Genomic DNA, 19,437 nt, shown 5'->3' with positions numbered 1-19,437 from the left:
GACCTTTAGGATTATGATACTCTTGGGTGTTGGATGCTGGTAGTCTGTAGTTATCTCGACCTGCTTTCGTTGGGCATGGTGTTCTGTCTGGTAGAATCTTAATATCCTTGAAAATCTGTTTCTGTTTCAATGAATTGGAGGAATTTAAAAACTCACTAGCGTCTACAGATGAGTTGAATTTGAACAAGATCGGTGAGTGCATATCAGGGTGGCTTCTTTTTAATCTTGTGCATACACATGGTACGTGTGTCATATTGCTGGCTCTAAGCAGACTAATTTTGATATTTTCAAGGGCATTTGAGTCCGGTATATTAAACACAATTGCATTGCTAGATCGCCTTATTCTTTCAAATACCTCTGATGCAACAAGATCTAGGAAGTCACTTATATCATTCATTTGATCTGGAGTCTCTGTGAGGTTAGGGTTGATGAGATACTTGAGGGGATTGAGAATGTTCATGTCAACTTGCAGTCTTTTAATATCATTCGCATGGTTGCAGTTGTGATTATCATCATTGTTTACCAACAGAGTCTTCAACACGTCTGGAATGGAGACAACTGGTAAAAGCTTGTCTGCTTCAGGATGAACGGAGTAGCTCGTCTCGCTGAAACTGTCAGTAGCAATTTTAGATTGTGTAGTTTTCCTACGTTTGGTTGGACGCCTACAATCCAAGTTAGGTTTGGATCTTACAACATCAAATTCCTTTTTAATAAGACCCTACACTCTGTTAGGTCAAATATTTCTACGAAGTACGTGTGCATTTACTAAGGGTGAAAAGTTCCCAAATTTGTCGGGCTGGGGTTTAAAGTAATCTGGTTATTTTCTCAGAGACTTCTGAAGGCTGATGATTATGAGAAAATTTATGAAAACTTCATGGGGCGACTTAGTAGTAGAAAAACTCTTAGCAAGTATATAGTCCAGTTACAGCATTACAATCAAAGTTATTCACTTTTTATGCACAGTTAAGCCGATCCGCTTTCTGAAAACACTCATATGGAGAAACAGGGAACCCACTACTGCCGTTTGTTTTAAAAGAACTGGAACGCTTTTCGGAAGTTATCTCCAAACGGTTGTTGATTAGGAAGATGCCCCTGGTATGTATTAGGTCAAAGGTGTTTCTCGTTCCCGTCTGAGAAGAAGACATTCCGTGTTGTCCACAGAATTTGATCACTTGGGTGGACCTATAATGGTTAAGATGGGCGTCAAGATAATCCCATATAACAAGTGACACAAAAGATTTCCCCAGACAGTCATGCAAATAAAAGGAAGCAGGAAGATACGTTCAAGTTCATCTGCTGTGGCATCAATTAGCTGGGCACCAGAAATAAAATGTCCATATAAATAGTTTGGTAACGGCGAAATGCGTGGAAAATATTGATTATCCTATCTCGTGTTATTCTAAACAGTGTACAGGTGCGGCAGCTACTGTTAATGTAAAGATGCGCACTCATACCCATTCTAGGTAGTGAAGTTAGTAAAATAATTTAAGAGTCTGATTGTCATATTTATGCCACAACACAAGAGCGAATAGAGCGGTTTCACCTAAACACAAAGAATCGTACCATGGTGACATTTGTTCTTAACCATACGACCCTTGAAGCTAAACACACAATAAATGAAAAGACCTAAATAAACCCATAGACTCTTTGACAAGGTCAATGTAGATCAATTAGGGAACAATGGATCGAGGCGGCATGACACCCTGAACGTATTCTATAGTGTTTCTTGAAGGAGACATTATGGCTATCACTGCAGGACAGGTCAAGATAAGCGGTAGTGTGACCGTAGAACTATGGTCTTGTTCAGTATTAGTACATTTGTCCTGGCTACTATGATAATAACCCTAATCCTAAGGCTGAAGACTGGTCATTATGTGACTACCTAATCCCCAAGATCTTACGTGGAAGTAACACCAACATTATATTGACTCGTCCTACGTGACAATCAGCAATATGATGTTTAGTACTTCCGAAGAACACATTCCGTCTGCGGATAATGTAATTTACTTAATATGGAAAGGTATGAGTTGCACATAAAGACCATCCTTGCAAGGCTGAGTCATCCCAAACCGATCAGTTGTTTCCACGTTCACCATCTTTTGCCCTCTCTAAGTGTTACATGTTTAAAGTAAGTCTTTTCAGTAATTATAGACTCGACTTCAGAGATCGTGTGGTTATGAACTAATAGCACTACAGTGTTCCCAAACCTCTTATTAGACTGATAAGGTCTTAAGACATTTACTAAATGCGCATCTGAAAGAGAAACATGCGGAAATCGTCGATAATAGATAAAGATAGCCGATAGAAAACAATGCTGTTTAATGATGATTATTAGTCAGTTTGTCAACCCAACGATTCAGTCAGTTATTTTGGTGGAGAATGCTGGTGTGTGGCCTACGTGGTAAGTAAGTAACCGAGGCTTGTGGGGCCTCACTTGGCAAATGAACTTCGAGGTGTGAGTCCCTGTTAGAACTAAATCAACGGCAGGAAGCCAAAATAGTTAAAGTTGTCACTAACGTGCCTTATGAAAACAGACTAAGATACTTCAACCTATTTCCATCAGCTTACCACGGATTAAGAGGTGATTTTATACTGGAGTGCTGCACAGTGAACTGAGGTTATGGTAGCAGTATTTGTTATTTGTTTTCTCTTGTCAGGGTTTTGTAGACCATCAACGTTGATGTTCTATGTCGAACGATTGGAGGCCTACTCGAGTTAGACGAGAATGGTGTGACGAACAAGCTAACTTCGAAGTCACACCTCGCGATCAGCACCTTACGTGGATTGGCCCCGTCGACGTAACAAGGGACCATGGATGCTATGGAGACTGTACAACACGAAGGACGTTATTACAAGAATATATTGGTTAAGGTACAACCACGAAAGTACAGAAGCGAAAGTACAACCGCTGCCGCGTGGGCAAGTCCATGGAGTATTATTAATTGATGAGCGTTGACTATTCTTGACCTTGACAGGGATCGATGATCTGTTCGATATTCAGCGACCCAACTGCCGAATGACTTGGCTAGGGTTCAGTGACATTTCACTGACCCTACAGTTTGGTCTTCTGATGAGACACTCTGAGAAAGGCCGTAACCGTGATCAAATCGCTTACATCTGGAGTTCCGTTACTCTCATAGATGAGTGAATTACTTGAAGTCTCTACTAAAACACGTAATATCAGCACCTTCTGTTTATACATTCAAAGAGTATTTAGATATTCACAGTACTACAAATCAAAAGGATTAATATAGGTTGACTGACCTATCCTCACTACTGAAGACTGAGACAAAATTGTGCAGCGACAGAGAAAAATCTATTAATGAACTCCATTTTCTGGCCAATACCAAACTTTTAGTCTAATTTTTTACAACAATCAACCCTGAATAGCAAAGTCTTACGACAATAAATTGGCCAATATACTTCTTATCCTGCGTCAGACGTTACATGACATCTACGTATTTAACACCGTGTTTGAATTTCTACGCGTACAGTTTGAGAACATGAACGTAAGCGATATAGGAAATGTGAGCGATACAAACGGAACCATTACAAACCTGGAGTTCAATCTAGATTCCATAATTACTAATTCAGCACTGTTTCTCTTGGCCATAGTACCTATTTATATAGGTTCTTTCCGTTCATTAACTAGTAAGAAGTCAACTGAAGAGGTAGAAGTTGTATCAAGTAAAGATGCAGCACTGTTTCCATTTCTCGCCAGTGCTGCACTTTTCGGGATTTACATCGTATTTAAGGTTTGTATGTGTATGTAGTTCTACTATGTTTAAGTTCGTTCCTATTCAGTACATCAACTGTGTTATGAAGGTATATTTTTCTTTTATGGGTGCCTGTGCAATATCCCGTTTCTTGTCGTAAGTACATATTCTGCTATCTGTATGTTTAGACCCATCTTTCGCCCGTATATGCCGAGTTGCGTAAAAAATACGCGGTTCAAGTTTGAGTTTTCAAGAAGTTTAGAGAACTCAGATGGTTCCGAATGTCAATGGAACTTATTGGGTAGGTAATCATGATTGTCTACATCTCACTTGATAGACAACTATGATTTTTCAGTTGAGTCCAAGGATTTCATAGGCACTGGCATCGGTATTTTGCTTGGCACTTGGTACTACTTTTCAGGAGTAAGTCAAAATTAATAGATTTATTAGGTAGCATTGGATCGCGAACAATTTTATTGCAGTGACAGTTGCTATTTTGGCCATCGAATTCATAAGGTTAAATAAATTCGTAAATGGCATATTACTTCTTTGCGGACTGTTCGTATACGATATATTTTGGGTAAGTTAGATTTTTTACTGTCCTTTAAGTCCAGGTGTTTGGAACTGGTGTCATGATGGCTGTCGCAAAAAACCTAGATATTCCAATCAAAGGTGAGTAATCTTATATCTTTCGTCACATGCATAGATCTACTGTATCTCTTGAGGTTTATTACTACGTTTTACTTGATACCACTTTGTTATATCACTAACCAATCCTGAGTATAATGTAGTCGTTTCGTTAACTTGCCATAAAGACTAGACTGGTTCATTTAATGAAGGTAATCACATTGCTGGAATCGTTTTATTTGACTCTTTAATGTTGTATTAATTAAACAAAGTAATTACACCTGAAAGATTTTTAGGTAGCCATAGCAAGTTTACTAGTTTTCCATTTGATCACTTTTGTTGATACACCAAATCAGTTGAAAAGTGCGATAGTCGTTTGTGTACAGTTTTTCGCAGATGACTATCAATAAGTTTACTGGAATTACCTTAGTATATGCTTGTACGTCGACAAGCTTTCAATAATAATTGTTGGTAATCTTCCCGTCACCGATTAATTAATTATTTATTTGAACATATTGGTGCAAAGGGGCACTTAATATATGTGTCACACAAGTCACTTGATTTGTGTGTGGGCTGTGATACTGCCCGAGTGCCCAGACCGAAGCAGATGGTTTTCTTAGGGAGCCACTCCCCGAGCCTTTGACCTACAGATCTAGTTTATTATTTATTTATTTATTTAAACACATAAATATTGGTACAAAAAAGCACCAGATAAATATGCGCCTCACAAATCTCATTCGATTTGTGTGAGGGCCGTGATACTGCCCGAGTGCCCAGACTGAAGCAGGCGGTTTTATTAAGGGGCCACACCCCGAGCCTTTGACCTAAAGGTCTATTCCACAAGGCAATGGAGCATCGTGAGGGGATGCAGTCCCATGGTAGCCGGTGACCAACAGTAGGTTCATACGCCACTCGTTCCTTCAGGATCCTGGAGCCCATGTGCACCATTGGTTTGAAATCAGGGTTTGCCAACTCCCCTAGGTGGATCCTCCACATCAACCAACCCGGTTAAAGCACCGGACATTCGCTTTTCGTCCTCTCACTTTCGTAAACAACAGTTGTGCCACGAAAAGGCAGTGAGTAGGACTTCCCTGGCAGATGTAATCTATAAGGCGGTGGAGCAACGATGGGAGATGCAGTCTCATGGTATTCGGTGACCAACATTGGCTTCATACGCCTTTTGTTCTCTTTGGATCCTGAAGCCCATGTGCACCATCGGTTTGGAATCAGGGTTTTCAAACTCCCTTAGGTGGGTCTTCTATATTCATCATCAGCGATGCTGCCTTCACACAAGAAGGGGTGGGGTTAGAAAAGGTCGACCCTAAAAATGCACACGCCTTATCCCACGGATTTCCGTCTCCGGCGGTAAGGTCCTTTAAAGAACGGAGCTAACACGCCAAAAATCCCCCACAAAAAGGCCGTGCGTGACTGGCCTCAAGCAGTTGTCCCTTGGGCGCTGCGGTCACGCTCTCAGGTCGTTAAGACCAACAATAATCCAACTTCCCTTTCAGGTCCCTCAAGAAATACCCTTCCACGGTGTGGGCAGCCGGGAAGTGACATTAGCCCTCATACCCGTAACAGCACACGAGACCAAGTTGGTCACATTCAAATCCTTCCTACTCCTAATAACTCTCTTATCTCCACGACTAACCTTTCTCGCGTCCTTTTATCATCTCGCACCGCTAGGGCAAACGATTCGAGCACACGGAACGTTATTCCTGGTCTCCTAAAACCACGCTCTTATTTATTTATTATTTGAACACAAATATTGGTACAAGGAAGCACTAGATACAAATGCGCCATACAAATCTCTCGATTTGATTGAGGGCTGTGATACTGCCCAGGTGCCCGAACTGAAGCATGCGGTTTTCTTAGGGGGCCACACCCGGAGCCTTTGACCGAAAGATCTGATCCACAAGGCAGTGGAGCATCGTAAGGAGATGCAGTCCCATGGTAGCCGGTGATCAACGATTGATTCGTACGCCATTTGTTCCCTCAGGATACTGGAGCCCATGTGCACCATTGGTTTGGAATCAGGGTTTTCCAACCCCCCTAGGTGGACTCGCCTTGTCCACCAACCCGGTTAAAGCACCGGACATTCGCTTTCCGTCCTCTCAATTTCGTAAACAACAGTTGTGCCACGAGAAGGCAGTGAGTAGGACTTCCCTGACAGAGGCTATATATTCGCTGGCCATGTGAGAGCATTTGGAGAGGGAGAGCGGACTCTCCCCACTCTCGGCCGTACCAGGGCATTTGGGGGCAAACCAAGATCTAGCATTAGTTCATGACCAAGTTGGTCACTTTCAAATCCTTCCTACTCCTAATAACTAACCCTTCCCACGTCCTTTTATCACCTCGCATCGCTAGGGCAAACGATTCAAGTACACGGAACGTTATTCCTGGTCTCCTGAAACCACGCTCTAAACTACATGTAGGAACTTTTAATGTCCGAACATTGTGCCAAATAGGACAACAGGCCTCCTTAGCTAGGACTCTAGAATCTTATACCATCGATGTGTGCTGCGTCTCCGAAACGCGCATACAGGATCAGAGTGGCGTCATTCATTTGACCTCACCATATCAAAATAAAGAACCATCTCGATACACGCTTCGTGCATCTGGAAGCCCTGATGCTGCTTCCCGTGGCCTCGCTGGCGTAGGTATAGCATTAAGTCGTAGGGCATAACTAGCTCTTTTAGACTAGCTCCCAGTGGACAGTCGTCTATGCGCTGTCCGACTAAACGGATCAGTAAGGACTCGGAAAGATAGGGACACTCGTCGTTGCCTCTTTGTCGTCTCTGCCTACTCTCCCACTGACTGCAGCTCAGACGATATAAAAGATGAGTTCTACAGGAAACTTTCTGACCTTCTCCGAAAAGCTAGGCGTTCTGATGTAGTAATAGTGGCTGGTGACCTTATTGCTCAAGTAGGTAAATTAAGTGAAAAGGGAAAGACACCTGGGTGGATCTTATGGTGTCATGGCTAAAAGAACAGATAATGGCGACCGTCTGTTGCAGCTATGCTCAGATAACCGCTTATTTCTTGCAAATACTAACTTTAAGCATAAGGAAAAACATCCTTTGACATGGTGACCCCCGAATCCGTCCCAAAGTTTGACTCAACTAGATTACATCGCTATCAGCTACCGATGAGGGGGCTCGATAGAAGACTGTCACTCATTCTGGAGCACATGTTTACATTCAGATCATGCTCTAATGCGAGCACGTATCTGTCTGCGTCTTACTGGACGTAGGAAAGACACTGCAAGGAAACCTCTCAGGGTTTTACTTAACAATAAGCAAGCTAAGAATACATTTCAGGAACAACTAGAAAAACAGTTAGACAGACATGTAAGTTGTGCCCACCCCGAGGCAGCATGGAATGACATCCGTAAAGCTGTGGAAACAGCAGTAATATCCGCTGGTAAGGTAAACCATTAGGTTAGGGAGAAACAAGGGATCTCGGCAGCGTCTACCGCACTGATAGATGCTCGAAAACTCATCCCACCTGGCTCTGAACATAACGAAGAGCGGAGTCAGCTTATGCGCAGGCTAATGAGAAGCCTGCGCGATGATCGTGAACAGTGGTGGGTAGCGAAAGCAAAAGAGATGGAAAAGGCAGCGGCAATAGGTAACAACAGACAGCTATTCAGACTTGTTAAAGAAACCGGTATTAGGAACCCTACTATCAGCGAAACTATCTCAGATAAAGATGGACATATTCATTCTCAGTCCAGGAGATTGGATCGATGGGCAGAATACTTTAGGGATCAGTTCAACTGGCCTTCAGCCACACTTGAGTTACCCACGATCCCCTGTCGTCCTGAATGGCAAATTAATGTAAGTTCTCCAACTCTCTACGAGGTTGAAAAAGCTATAGAAAATCTGAAGTGAGGGAGAGCAGCACGCCCTGACAGGTTTAGTCCTGAGATTTTTAAGGATGGCGGTCCAGTACTAGCAACGAGATTGACTGAGGTCTTAGGTAGAATCTGGGAACTGGACGTAATTCCATCTGACTGGTCCCAATCACTGATTGTGCCAGTCTATAAGAAAGGACGAAAGTCCTCCTGTGACAATCACAGAGGAATCAGTTTGACTAATATAGTGTCTAAAATATTAGCTTCAATAATACTTGGACGCCTCACCAAAGCTCGTGACGAGCAGACTAGAGAAAACCAGGTTGGTTTTCGACCTGGACGTGGTTGTATAGACCAGATATTCACTCTACGTCAGGTCCTAGAACATAGACATACATTCAGACGTCCCACAATAGTAGTATTTCTTGACCTTAAGGCGGCATTTGACTCCGTTGGTCGTGAGGTTCTATGGCAGTGTTTGTCAGTAAAAGGAGTACCAAAGAAGTACATTAACCTCATAAAGGCTCTTTACTCGAACACAACTGGTCGAGTTGGAGCTTATGGCGAACTGTCATCAGAAGTGGTTACCTCAAGTGGTGTTCGTCAGGGCTGTCCACTCTCCCCATTCTTGTTTAACTTTGTCGTTGACATGCTTTTAGAGATATCACTTTCATCATCTCAATCTCCAGGAGTTGAACTTTTACCGGGAGATTCACTTGTTGACTTAGAATACGCCGACGACATAGTTTTATTTGGTGAAGACGCTGACAAAATGCAGAGTCTTCTGACCACCATAAGCAACTATGCAGGCATGTTCGGGATGCGATTCTCTCCCTCGAAGTGCAAAATGTTACTTCAGGATTGGGTTGCATCGGCACCTGAACGAATGATAGGGAGTGAAGTAGTTGAGCGTGTTGACCGCTGCACATATCTTGGGAGTCTCATCAGCCCTTGTGATCTGGTGTGTGACGAAATCTCAGCACGGATACAGAGGGCTCGTCTAGCTTTCGCCGACTTGCGTCATTTATGGCGTAGGCGAGATATCCGTCTAGCAACAGAAGAACGGGTTGACTGTGCAGCAGTTTGTTCCGTCCTACTTTATGGCAGCGAAACATGGCCGATAAGAGTAGAGGATATTCGTAGGCTACTAGTATTCGATCATAGGTGTCTTCGAATCATTTCTCATATATCCTGGGACAACCAGGTAAGTAATGTAGTTGTTAGGAAACGGGTGCTAGGTAAGGATGGCAAATCGATTGATGAAGTAGTGAAACTTCATCAGTTGAGATGGCTGGGATACATGTTACGTATGCCCATCCACCGACTGCCCTGACGTGCAATGTTTCATGGTGTAGGAGTAGGTTCTTTGTGTTCTCCCGAATTCTAATCCTCTGAATTCTTCATGTCCCTATCTTTTTTCTCTTTTCAAATTTATTTCACTCTATTATACTCCTTCAATAACATCTTCAAACCCTAATCTTTCACATAATGCTTATACTCTTACTACTTCTTCCACTATGGGATTTGAATCGACAACTGCATCTCTGTGCTAATGTGGTATGGCAACTCGAACTGATTTACGTACGTACGAAGTTCTACGCTGTGACTGACTGACTGACTCAACCCGGTTAAAGTGCCAGACATTCGCTTTTCGTCCCCTCAATTTCGTAAACAACACCCCCACCGCGAAAAGACAGTGGGTAGGACTTTCCTGGGAGTTTTCGCATACGCGTGACCATGTGAGAGCATCTCGAGAGGGAGAGATTAATCTCCCCATCGTCGGCCGTATCAGGGCACTTGGGGGTCATCAATTAACGGTACCATGAGATGCATGTATAATAGTTTGTCATGGACATTACCGTATCATAAGCGAGGGAACCTACAGTTGGTAATCTAAACAACAGATCTAATCGTAATTTGAGTTAGCGCTTCACTGAGGACAGCAACTCTAGCAGCAAATCGCCATATACAGTATGCTTCAAGAATATTTTTTTGGATTAGCATCAACAGACAAACAAGTGTGGCATCTCTGTTCATTCTTGACCACAGAATTAATGACCCACGCCTGTTATGTGTAAAAATAAACCAAAACAAACATTGTTTTACGTATTCTCGTTAAAAATTGAGTGGCTTATTTCAAGTCTTTCTGAGAGTACGATGCAACAGTATATGAATCGGGAAATAACAGTAGCTGTTTAGACTGTTAAAACAACTGAGATGAGACCTTTGACGAATGATAAGTGTTAAGCGGACAATCAGGCTTGTACCTATAAATGATGTCTGCTATTATACAGTAACTAACTTCCCTTATCCGAGGACCCCATAGTCGGCTAAAACAGTAAACATAAACAGAATATCATAAAAAGTCTCTAATTTGTCAGACACTAGTTAAAGATTTTATGCCTTGCATCTGTCAAATACCAAGTGTCCCACGACTAATACTTTTGGTCGCAGAAGGTGAGTTAGTTAAACCTGTTAGTAAGTTGTCTTGCGTTTTATGATCCATATCAAACCGGCGGTCAACAGAGATGGTTTGGATCAAACACTGCATATCTCTGATTTTAATGAATTAAGTCTCTAACCTAGAAATTTAATTAACTTGAGCGGACGCTGAGTTTATAATATTAGTTTTCTACGGAGAAAACTAGGGATGTCTGTGTTTCCTGTCTTTCGGAAGTAAGAATGCATTAGAACTGAACCATTTTAACTGTTTTAAAAACAAAGAGATGGTTAAATGTTTAACTATTATACCAAGCCCAATGAGTTGGTTGACGATAAAATATTCTACTGGATCTGAAAGTTGCTTTAGTTTTCTCTCACACAATCCGTAGTCGAGCGTTGACCTCAGTCAGTTCAGTCAGTTACAACGTAGAACTTCGTACGTACGTACATCAGTTCAAGTTGCCATACCTAGTGGCTGATGGATTCGTAGGTATCTTCATCTTATAACATAATTGTAGTAAATTTGACGAATAAGCAATAATATTTTGAACCTGCACTGTCTGTACCGATTGGGTTGTTACACGTACGGAGTTACTGTCTACTGCATCATGGTATCAAACTTCGAATACTAGAAGTGATTCAACCACACACTCTTATCTGAAGACCTATTGCTAGTGTGCCGAATCCTTGACTCCCCAAACTAATCATCTGGATCTCAACCCTCCACTTTTTATGTAACTATGTTTGCTTGCACCTGGTTGCATCGTTATCGCAGCTTAACCGTAAGAAATTACTTTGGAAATAATGTGACGATGATATGTGTATGGGCTTAATAAATACATCTGGAGTAGCCCATCTATTCGTAGTTATCCATTGGCTAATAAAAATAGTAGTAGATTAAGTACAAACATATAAAGCGTTCCTCCTTCCTGGGAGTTAGGATTGCCTTGCATGCAAGCATTTATGTAATATTAGAATGGTTATTTTGCTAACTTCGAATAAGCTAAATCACTAATTATTTATAGTCTATTTTCATTTATTTAAACATTGTGATAGGATGGTCAATGTTGTTACCTTATCTTTTTAGTTACTTTTCCGCGTGATTTTCTTTCACATGGATTATTCGGCAAGCAATTAGCCTTACTTGGTCTTGGTGATATAGTTGTTCCAGGAATATTTATTGCTATGCTTCTTAGGTTCGACACAAAGTAAGTTAGTTGCGAAACTTCGTGTCTATCTTTGCAATCATAAGAATCAAAATATGGCTGTGCAAATTAAATGCATTTTAGCGTTGTGTTTTATATATTCCTTTGTTCATAAAGCTTTATTAGTTAATAATAGTGCAAGTATAATGACAGCACGATTAAATTACTCATTACAGTTCTACAAACATAGATGAACCGTTTGTTATACTAGGTGTCTTCGGGGATTATGGACCTTTAATAATATTGCTCGTTGTTTTTTTCTTGAATCATTGTTCTTAATTGGTATTACCTTTGTGCATGTGATTACTTGCGATATTTTTTCAACGGCAAAATAAGACCATCTTTAAGTTGATTATATCTGCTTACGTAAAATGTTTATACACCCTCTGTCAGTAGTTCCCAAAATAATATGTTGTGCCATATTGCTCAGACTTTAAGAACCATAAAAAGCAGATTTAGAAAGAACAGACTCGGTCTATTTCAGGCAAGAACTACTCTTATCTCATGTTTGCTCTACTAGATGAAGAAGCACATATACACACTGCGAAATGATCATTGGTTTTATTCCTTTATATTAAGATTACCTTTGATTAATAAACAGATAACCTAAAAATGTCTGTGAAGACATCGGAAGCAACCAGTTTTCATACTTTATAATCAACGTATTTCTGCACTCTTAAATCATAATGTATGTGGTATTTTGAAAAAAAGGAAGTGATATGTAGTGACAGTATAATGTTATTACTGAGAGAAATACTTTTATGACTTGAGTGTGGCATAAATGTTTTTCAGTGTAACAGTAGTCAGTTAATTGCCATTGAGCGTACATATGATGGATACAAGCTATGCACCTGCTGTTGTATGTGGCCTTTATTAATTAACGAAAACGTGTACACATCCTTATAATCATTATAAATACTGATAGCTTTTGCTAAATAATATAATATTTGTAAAGTAAAAGCATCGGTGACATATCGTTGTTATTTGCGAATTCAACCTAGTTGTTAAAGTTCAACTGTACAACACCTCATTGGGAATATGATACGTTCATGTACCGTGCTAGTAATCTCGCTACTACGACTTCAATAATGTGAAAGAAACAACTATCCTCTTTTCTTCACACCCCACTAACTAGAGTAAAAACACCAGTTCCATAATGCCGAATCTCTGCCACTGAATGTCAGCAATCCTTCGGAGACAACGATGATCAAACACGCAAAGTCGTTTAACATCCTCAACTTGAAGAGGCCAGGTCTCACAAGCATAGAGCAAAGCTGCTCTCACTGACGCGTTGTAGATCCGACCTTTTACAGCTAGACTAACATTACGGAGGCGCCAAAGATGGCCCAGATTGGCGTAAATCACTCTGGTTTTCACTATACGTGAATTGATCTCATCACTCACACCATCACCAGCACTTATGCAGCTACCTAGATACACTAACTGCTCGACTAATTATATCTGCTCACTACTCAGGGTGATTGCAGATCCAGGGTCCTGCCAGACTTATGAAAGTACTTCGCACTTCGAAGGTGCAGAACACATACCATACCGTACTTACTTACGCCTATTACTCCCAATGGAGCATTAGGACATTAATTGCGGATTGCATGGATTGGGTATCATCGCACAGTAATACCGCAATGTCAGTTCTGAAATTATTATAGACACCCGTCTTTCTGTAGTTTAGGGATTTTTTAACTCATGGGCTTATTTTCCTTTTAAAATTATTCTTCATTTGGACTCTTCATTAATTAAGCGCAATCATTAATTCTCTACTCTTTCACAGACTTGGACGAAAGAATAGCTACGCTTACTTCTACTCTGGATACACAGCCTATATCGTTGCTATCATTATGACTTTCGTAATGATGCACGTATTCAAGCACGCTCAGGTGAGCGAACAGTTTTCAAATTATTTATTTCAGAATAAAGTTTCCCTTTATTTAGTCTACGTAATGAACAGAAAAACTATTGTAATGTTTACCCTGAATATGTTTTCGGTCAGAGGGATTGTCGAACTATTCGAAGGAATATCCTGACATGAAAAGTATCTATACGTGTATTATTCAATTATATATTGAGTTGGTGTGGTTCCAGTTCTGGATTTTTCTATAGTTAATTTGCATTTGAACCTTCATATGTTTTAGATCTCGTCACTAAAAGATAAAGTATCCTTCGTTATGGTCTATTAACCAACTAGTTTTATGATAATCACAGCTCTTCACTGTTCATTTTATCGACAAACTTTCTGTCCATTGTTATGTCAGTGGTTGTATGACCAATATTGTTTCCAATAACTTGTATTTAGTGACGACTTCGTTAGACTAAGCAGTGATCATAGATTTAGCAATGTCTTGTCTCGTAATACCTCAGAAATCCAACTATTGCTTATGTAAAAATCTTTTCATAGCTATATTTGTCTTCACTGTTATATCACTGGCGTTATCGGTGTCAATTTATGTGTTGCAGAATGATTCCAAGCGTATTAAGCCATCCTTCTCTCTTTGTGACATTGATGGAAGGTTGGAATTTCAATGACGGTAAAGAGCCTAATATTTCAGTGTGAAAATCAATTCGAACAAAGAATATCCTCCTAAATTTATTCTCTTCGTGTTTTCATAATTTTCAAATATTGATTAGGATTACGTGTTTATGATTGTAAATATAATGCAAGATAAATAATAGAAAACGAGCAAAGAAAAGTAACCATAGTTGAATTGACAGGTTATATGACGAATATTCAGTTCATATTTATGCAACACATATAAACTAGATGTAATAAGTGGGGAAAACCTATCTTGACGTTCACAAACTGTAAACTTGTGATTATCGTTAAGTCTTCATTAGCATGAAGACTATGTTAGACTCAATGATAATCGCAAGTCTACGGTTTGTGAACATCAACATATGTACCATCTAGTTTGTGATTGACTAATTGACTTCAGTATCATCCATTTAATCTGAATAATTTCACCAAAAATGTAAATTACTGTTAAACTTATTCATAGTATTATCATTATTCACTAAAAAGATTCAGTGATTGTTATGATCCATTTCAGGATTCTATTTTCTGTAGAATAAGTAGTATGTATTGCTTTTATTCTATCCCATAATGTTTTGTTCGTAGCGGGGGATTTATTTTTGGAAAATATTAGCTTTAATATTCAGTTATTTTTGTTTACCTATTTTAAAATTATTCCACACTTTCTGTTTGCAGATTTTTTCTATTGGAATAAAACTTTTGTTACATAAATAACTATGTTTACTGCCTTTTCATTAATTTAGCCGGCTTTACTTTACCTGGTACCTGCCTGTTTGGGTGCACCATTGCTTATGGCTTTAGTGAAAAACGATCTCAGTGCAATGTTTAGGTGAGTTCCTGCTCTGATGTTTATAAAAATAAGTCGATGTTTTCTCCTAGTAGACAAATCTCTCAGCTTTTTTTCAAATTTTCAATGCATCCCAATCTATAATCTGATTATTGTAAAAAAAAAGAAATAAGCTACTTATTAGAAATGACTTAACAAGACTAACCTAACGTATATTGTAATATTATTTTTGTTTGATAAATGTACATAATCCTACAGCGGTGTAGGCTACTTATGTTGACAGATATAAGTAGTATGTAGCAGCAGTGGGAAGTGAAATGCCTGTCAGCAGAAGATTGAAGAGAAGAGAACATGTAGAGAAACTGAGCCATTGTGATTACAACAGGATTAGAGAGATAATGGAATGTGTAAATGATAACGCAAAGAAGATGCGCAAATGACGTATTTAATGTATGACTTTCACATTTTACTAAGCTACTGTGTGATTTTGCATCAAACAATAAATTGGTTTTCCCCACCTAATTTCTCGTTCACTAACAGTACTATGTGACCACTTGTCTGAGAAATGTGATTGCATTTGACACCAAACTCAACGTATTTCGAAATGCATCTTCTAGTGTCTTTAATTTCTAATTTTGAACATTATACCTATCTAGAGAAAGTAAAAATAAATAAATAAATAATATAAACAAAAGCAATTAGTTTTAGGAATTTGACTGCATTGACTTTTATTCACAATGGAATTATGTTCTGTTATCGCTGATAATAACTTTGTCATCTCTATACAGATAGCAATTTTAATTGATTTATCTACACAATTTATGCACAATATTCCGCTTAAAAATGTAAAATATTAAGTCATTAATATCGGCTAATTAAGTAGGTCAGTAATACAAGTTAATAAGTAACCTCATGATGTTTGTGTATGCGTGACAATCACCATATGCACAAGATCTTAATTTGTACTAAAAAAAATCTAAGCTAAGGTCATCAGTTGTTAAACCATAAATCTAATTATACATTTCCAAAAATCAATACAGTGAAATGGTTGAAATGCTTGTTTTCTGACAACCAGATTTCATAATAAATTTCGATAATAAGATATTTTCTACACTTTGTCTTAATCCTCTCGTTGACTTATTTAAATCGTTGCTTACTTCATCTTAATTTAACATGCAGAACTGCTACACCTCAGAAGTGTATTTATATATACACGTGTCAAAACTATCTGAATTATGTACTAAATAGGAATTCTCTCTCAAGCCGTTATTTTTTAATAATTAGTATGACTAACCACATAAGTTGGATTAAATCATCATCAAAACACCAGTCAGTTGTTAACAATGTGGACCCTGGAACAGATGTGCATTAGTCTAAGATGCCATATCACGTTAGCAGAGTGAGATGAAATCAACACAATATAATATATAATAATTTGGTAGTAAAGATAACGAGAAGGATTAAGCACTAATAATATTCGAGACAGAAAGAATATTGAAAATCGAGATCTAGGAGAAGATGGAAAGTAAATACTGACGTATTCCGAGCCAAATCACCCGACTTTTTCAAACACTGATCGAAATATGTATTTATGAGGCCATAATTCATAAGATGTATAGTCGTCAACTGTAATTGCATTATACTGTTTTCTTTTTCAAAATATAGACTAGTTTATTCATATTTTTTCTAGCTATGAAGATGAACCGGAAACTGAGAAGGAAAGTCAGGAGGCTGAAGTGTCGAACGACTCTAAGAAAAGTAAATAACAATATCAACCTTTGGGGTGGGAGCAACTGACCGATTTTATCATCCTAATCTGTCCATATATAACTTATGTATACAAATATATTTATTTGCACAGTGTTAAGTATGTAACGTTTGTGCTACATGCTGAATGTTTGTTTTGTTTTCTGTGAAATAATGTTGTTTGTGAAAAACTCTAACACAACTTTCTTGTTTGACATTTGTTCTAACTTTATCTCTTTGCTAATAAATCTGTTACACTGTCTGTTTATTTTGGGACATCAGTATTCAAGATCTAAACATCATAAAAAGTGAAAATACCGAAATATGTGAATATTATTATATAACTACGGCAAGCAATCAAAGTTACTTCTTCAGATCATCATTTTCATTTTATGATGAATACATATTTAACATAATATCTTGATTGTTTTGACAGTACTAATAATAAATTTTTTCCTAAATGATACTTCATTTTAAATGCTGATGTATTTGTAGAATTGGTGGCAACTAACAATAATTTAGCGCATTATTGCATCTTATGTCCCTAATTTGAAATAAACTTGGGGATCAGGGATTAGTTACTGAAGTAATGATACGTCGTCCATGCACTTTCTCGGTGGACTTTCGACAAAACCATTAGACCTAATATGGCATGAGAACCTCGTTCAAGTGTATGTTTAAGTGTGAAGTGTCAAGTAAAGATTACTAGGTAGATCTCGTTCTTTCCATTTAATTAGGCACGGGGTATTTTAGACTGTCTAGAACTTTTATTGGATACACTATCCTTCGATTACTTAGGTCACGAAGCCTAGTGAGGTAGGTCTATTTGCAAACATTTCCTTGCGAATAATGAATACAATTATACGAACAAAGAATATTCTCTTCAATAATTTCTCATCAGGTTCTACAATTATAAATCCAAAAGCCTAGAGAACCAACCAGTTGAAAATAAATTTCCGACTGAACCAAAAAGGTATGTGCATAATTTTTCCAGTAATGAATTAAATAAAGAAAAGCTTGAAGTATTAGCACTAGGTCTAAACTTCTGTGATACACAAAACCGCGTAAATTATATGGATACGGACATCCAATTTAAAAACCTAAATCGTCAGACATCCGATCTAGTGCCGACTTCTGGTCAGGAACTTGAACATCTCAAAGCAAACATTGTTGACAGTAGCTATCAGTTTAAGAATAGTAGATATAACTACAGAAGTATTTTGACTAAAAAACATAAGGAGGCTATCAGTGAACTTATTAATGACGAGAATCTGATTGTCGCAAAACCTGATAAAGGAACAGGAACTGTCTTACTTAACAAAAAAGACTACATTGACAAGATGAATAACATCTTAAATGATCATCAAAAATCTCAGAAACTGAATAACCAAAAAGATGTCAATAATAAGATAGATAATGAACTGGCCAGATCTTTAAAAGAGCTCAGAAATCAGCAGATAAGTTCACCGGACATATATGTATCAATTAAGCCGACAGGTACTCAATTACCTAGGTTATATGGACTACCGAAGGTACATAAGCTGGATATCTTATTGAGACCGACTTTTTTATTTTATTTAAACACAAATATTGGTACAAGGAAGCACCAGATAAATATGCGCCTCACAAATCTCATTTCATTTGTGTGAGGGCTGTGGTACTGCCCAGATTGAAGCAGGTGGTTTTCTTAGGGGGCCACACCCCGAGCCTTTGACCTAAAGGTCTATTCCACAAGGCAATGGAGCATCGTGAGGAGATGTAGTCCCATGGTAGCCGGTGACCAACAGTAGGTTCATACGCCATTCGTTCCTTCAGGATCCTGGAGCCCATGTGCACCATTGGTTTGGAATCAGGGTTTTCCAACTCCCCTAGGTGGATCCTCCACATCCACCAACCCTGTTAAAGCACCGGACATTCGCTTTTCGTCCTCTCACTTTTGTGAACAACACCCCTGCCACGAGAAGGCAGTGAGTAGGACTTCCCTGGCAGAGGCTATATATTCACGTGGCCATGTGAGAGCATTTCGAGAGGGAGAGTGGACTTTCCCCACTCTCGGCCGTACCAGGGCATTTGGGGGCTCAAAAAGTAGGTACAAGGATTAAGCTGTTAATGTTAAGGAGCTACGAGTAAAATGTTTTGTCTTTGAACTTGACAAAACCGCATGACCACACTTACTTGTACGACAGTTTACTCGACAACTAGGTATCAATAGCCCTGGTACGGCCGAGAGTGGGGAAAGTTCACTCTCCCTCTCGAAATGCTCTCACATGGCCACGTGAATATATAGCCTCTGCCAGGGAAGTCCTACTCACTGCCTTCTCGTGGCAGGGGTGTTGTTCACAACAGTGAGAGGACGAAAAGCGAATGTCCGGTGCTTTAACAGGGTTGGTGGATGTGGAGGATCCACCTAGGGGAGTTGGAAAACCCTGATTCCAAACCTATGGTGTACATGGGCTCCAGGATACCGAAGGAACGAATGGCGTATGAACCTACTGTTGGTCACCGGCTACCAT

The 19,437-nt window shown here is 39.2% G+C and overlaps 1 protein-coding gene across 1 annotated transcript; it reads left to right on the top strand.

Moving 5' to 3' along the window:
• Positions 1-4,348: 4,348 nt before the first annotated feature.
• Positions 4,349-16,944, top strand: Smp_203140 (uncharacterized protein; the record flags this gene model as incomplete). Its single annotated transcript, XM_018798024.1, has 5 exons — positions 4,349-4,388; positions 11,729-11,849; positions 13,636-13,741; positions 15,135-15,220; positions 16,869-16,944. 5 exons carry the CDS (start codon positions 4,349-4,351, stop codon positions 16,942-16,944), a joined length of 429 nt encoding a protein of 142 aa, XP_018653007.1.
• Positions 16,945-19,437: the final 2,493 nt, after the last annotated feature.

The sequence above is a fragment of the Schistosoma mansoni genome, chromosome 6 (assembly GCF_000237925.1).
Source record: "Schistosoma mansoni strain Puerto Rico chromosome 6, complete genome".
NCBI lineage: Eukaryota > Metazoa > Platyhelminthes > Trematoda > Strigeidida > Schistosomatidae > Schistosoma > Schistosoma mansoni.
This window is presented reverse-complemented; position numbering and strand designations above follow the sequence as displayed.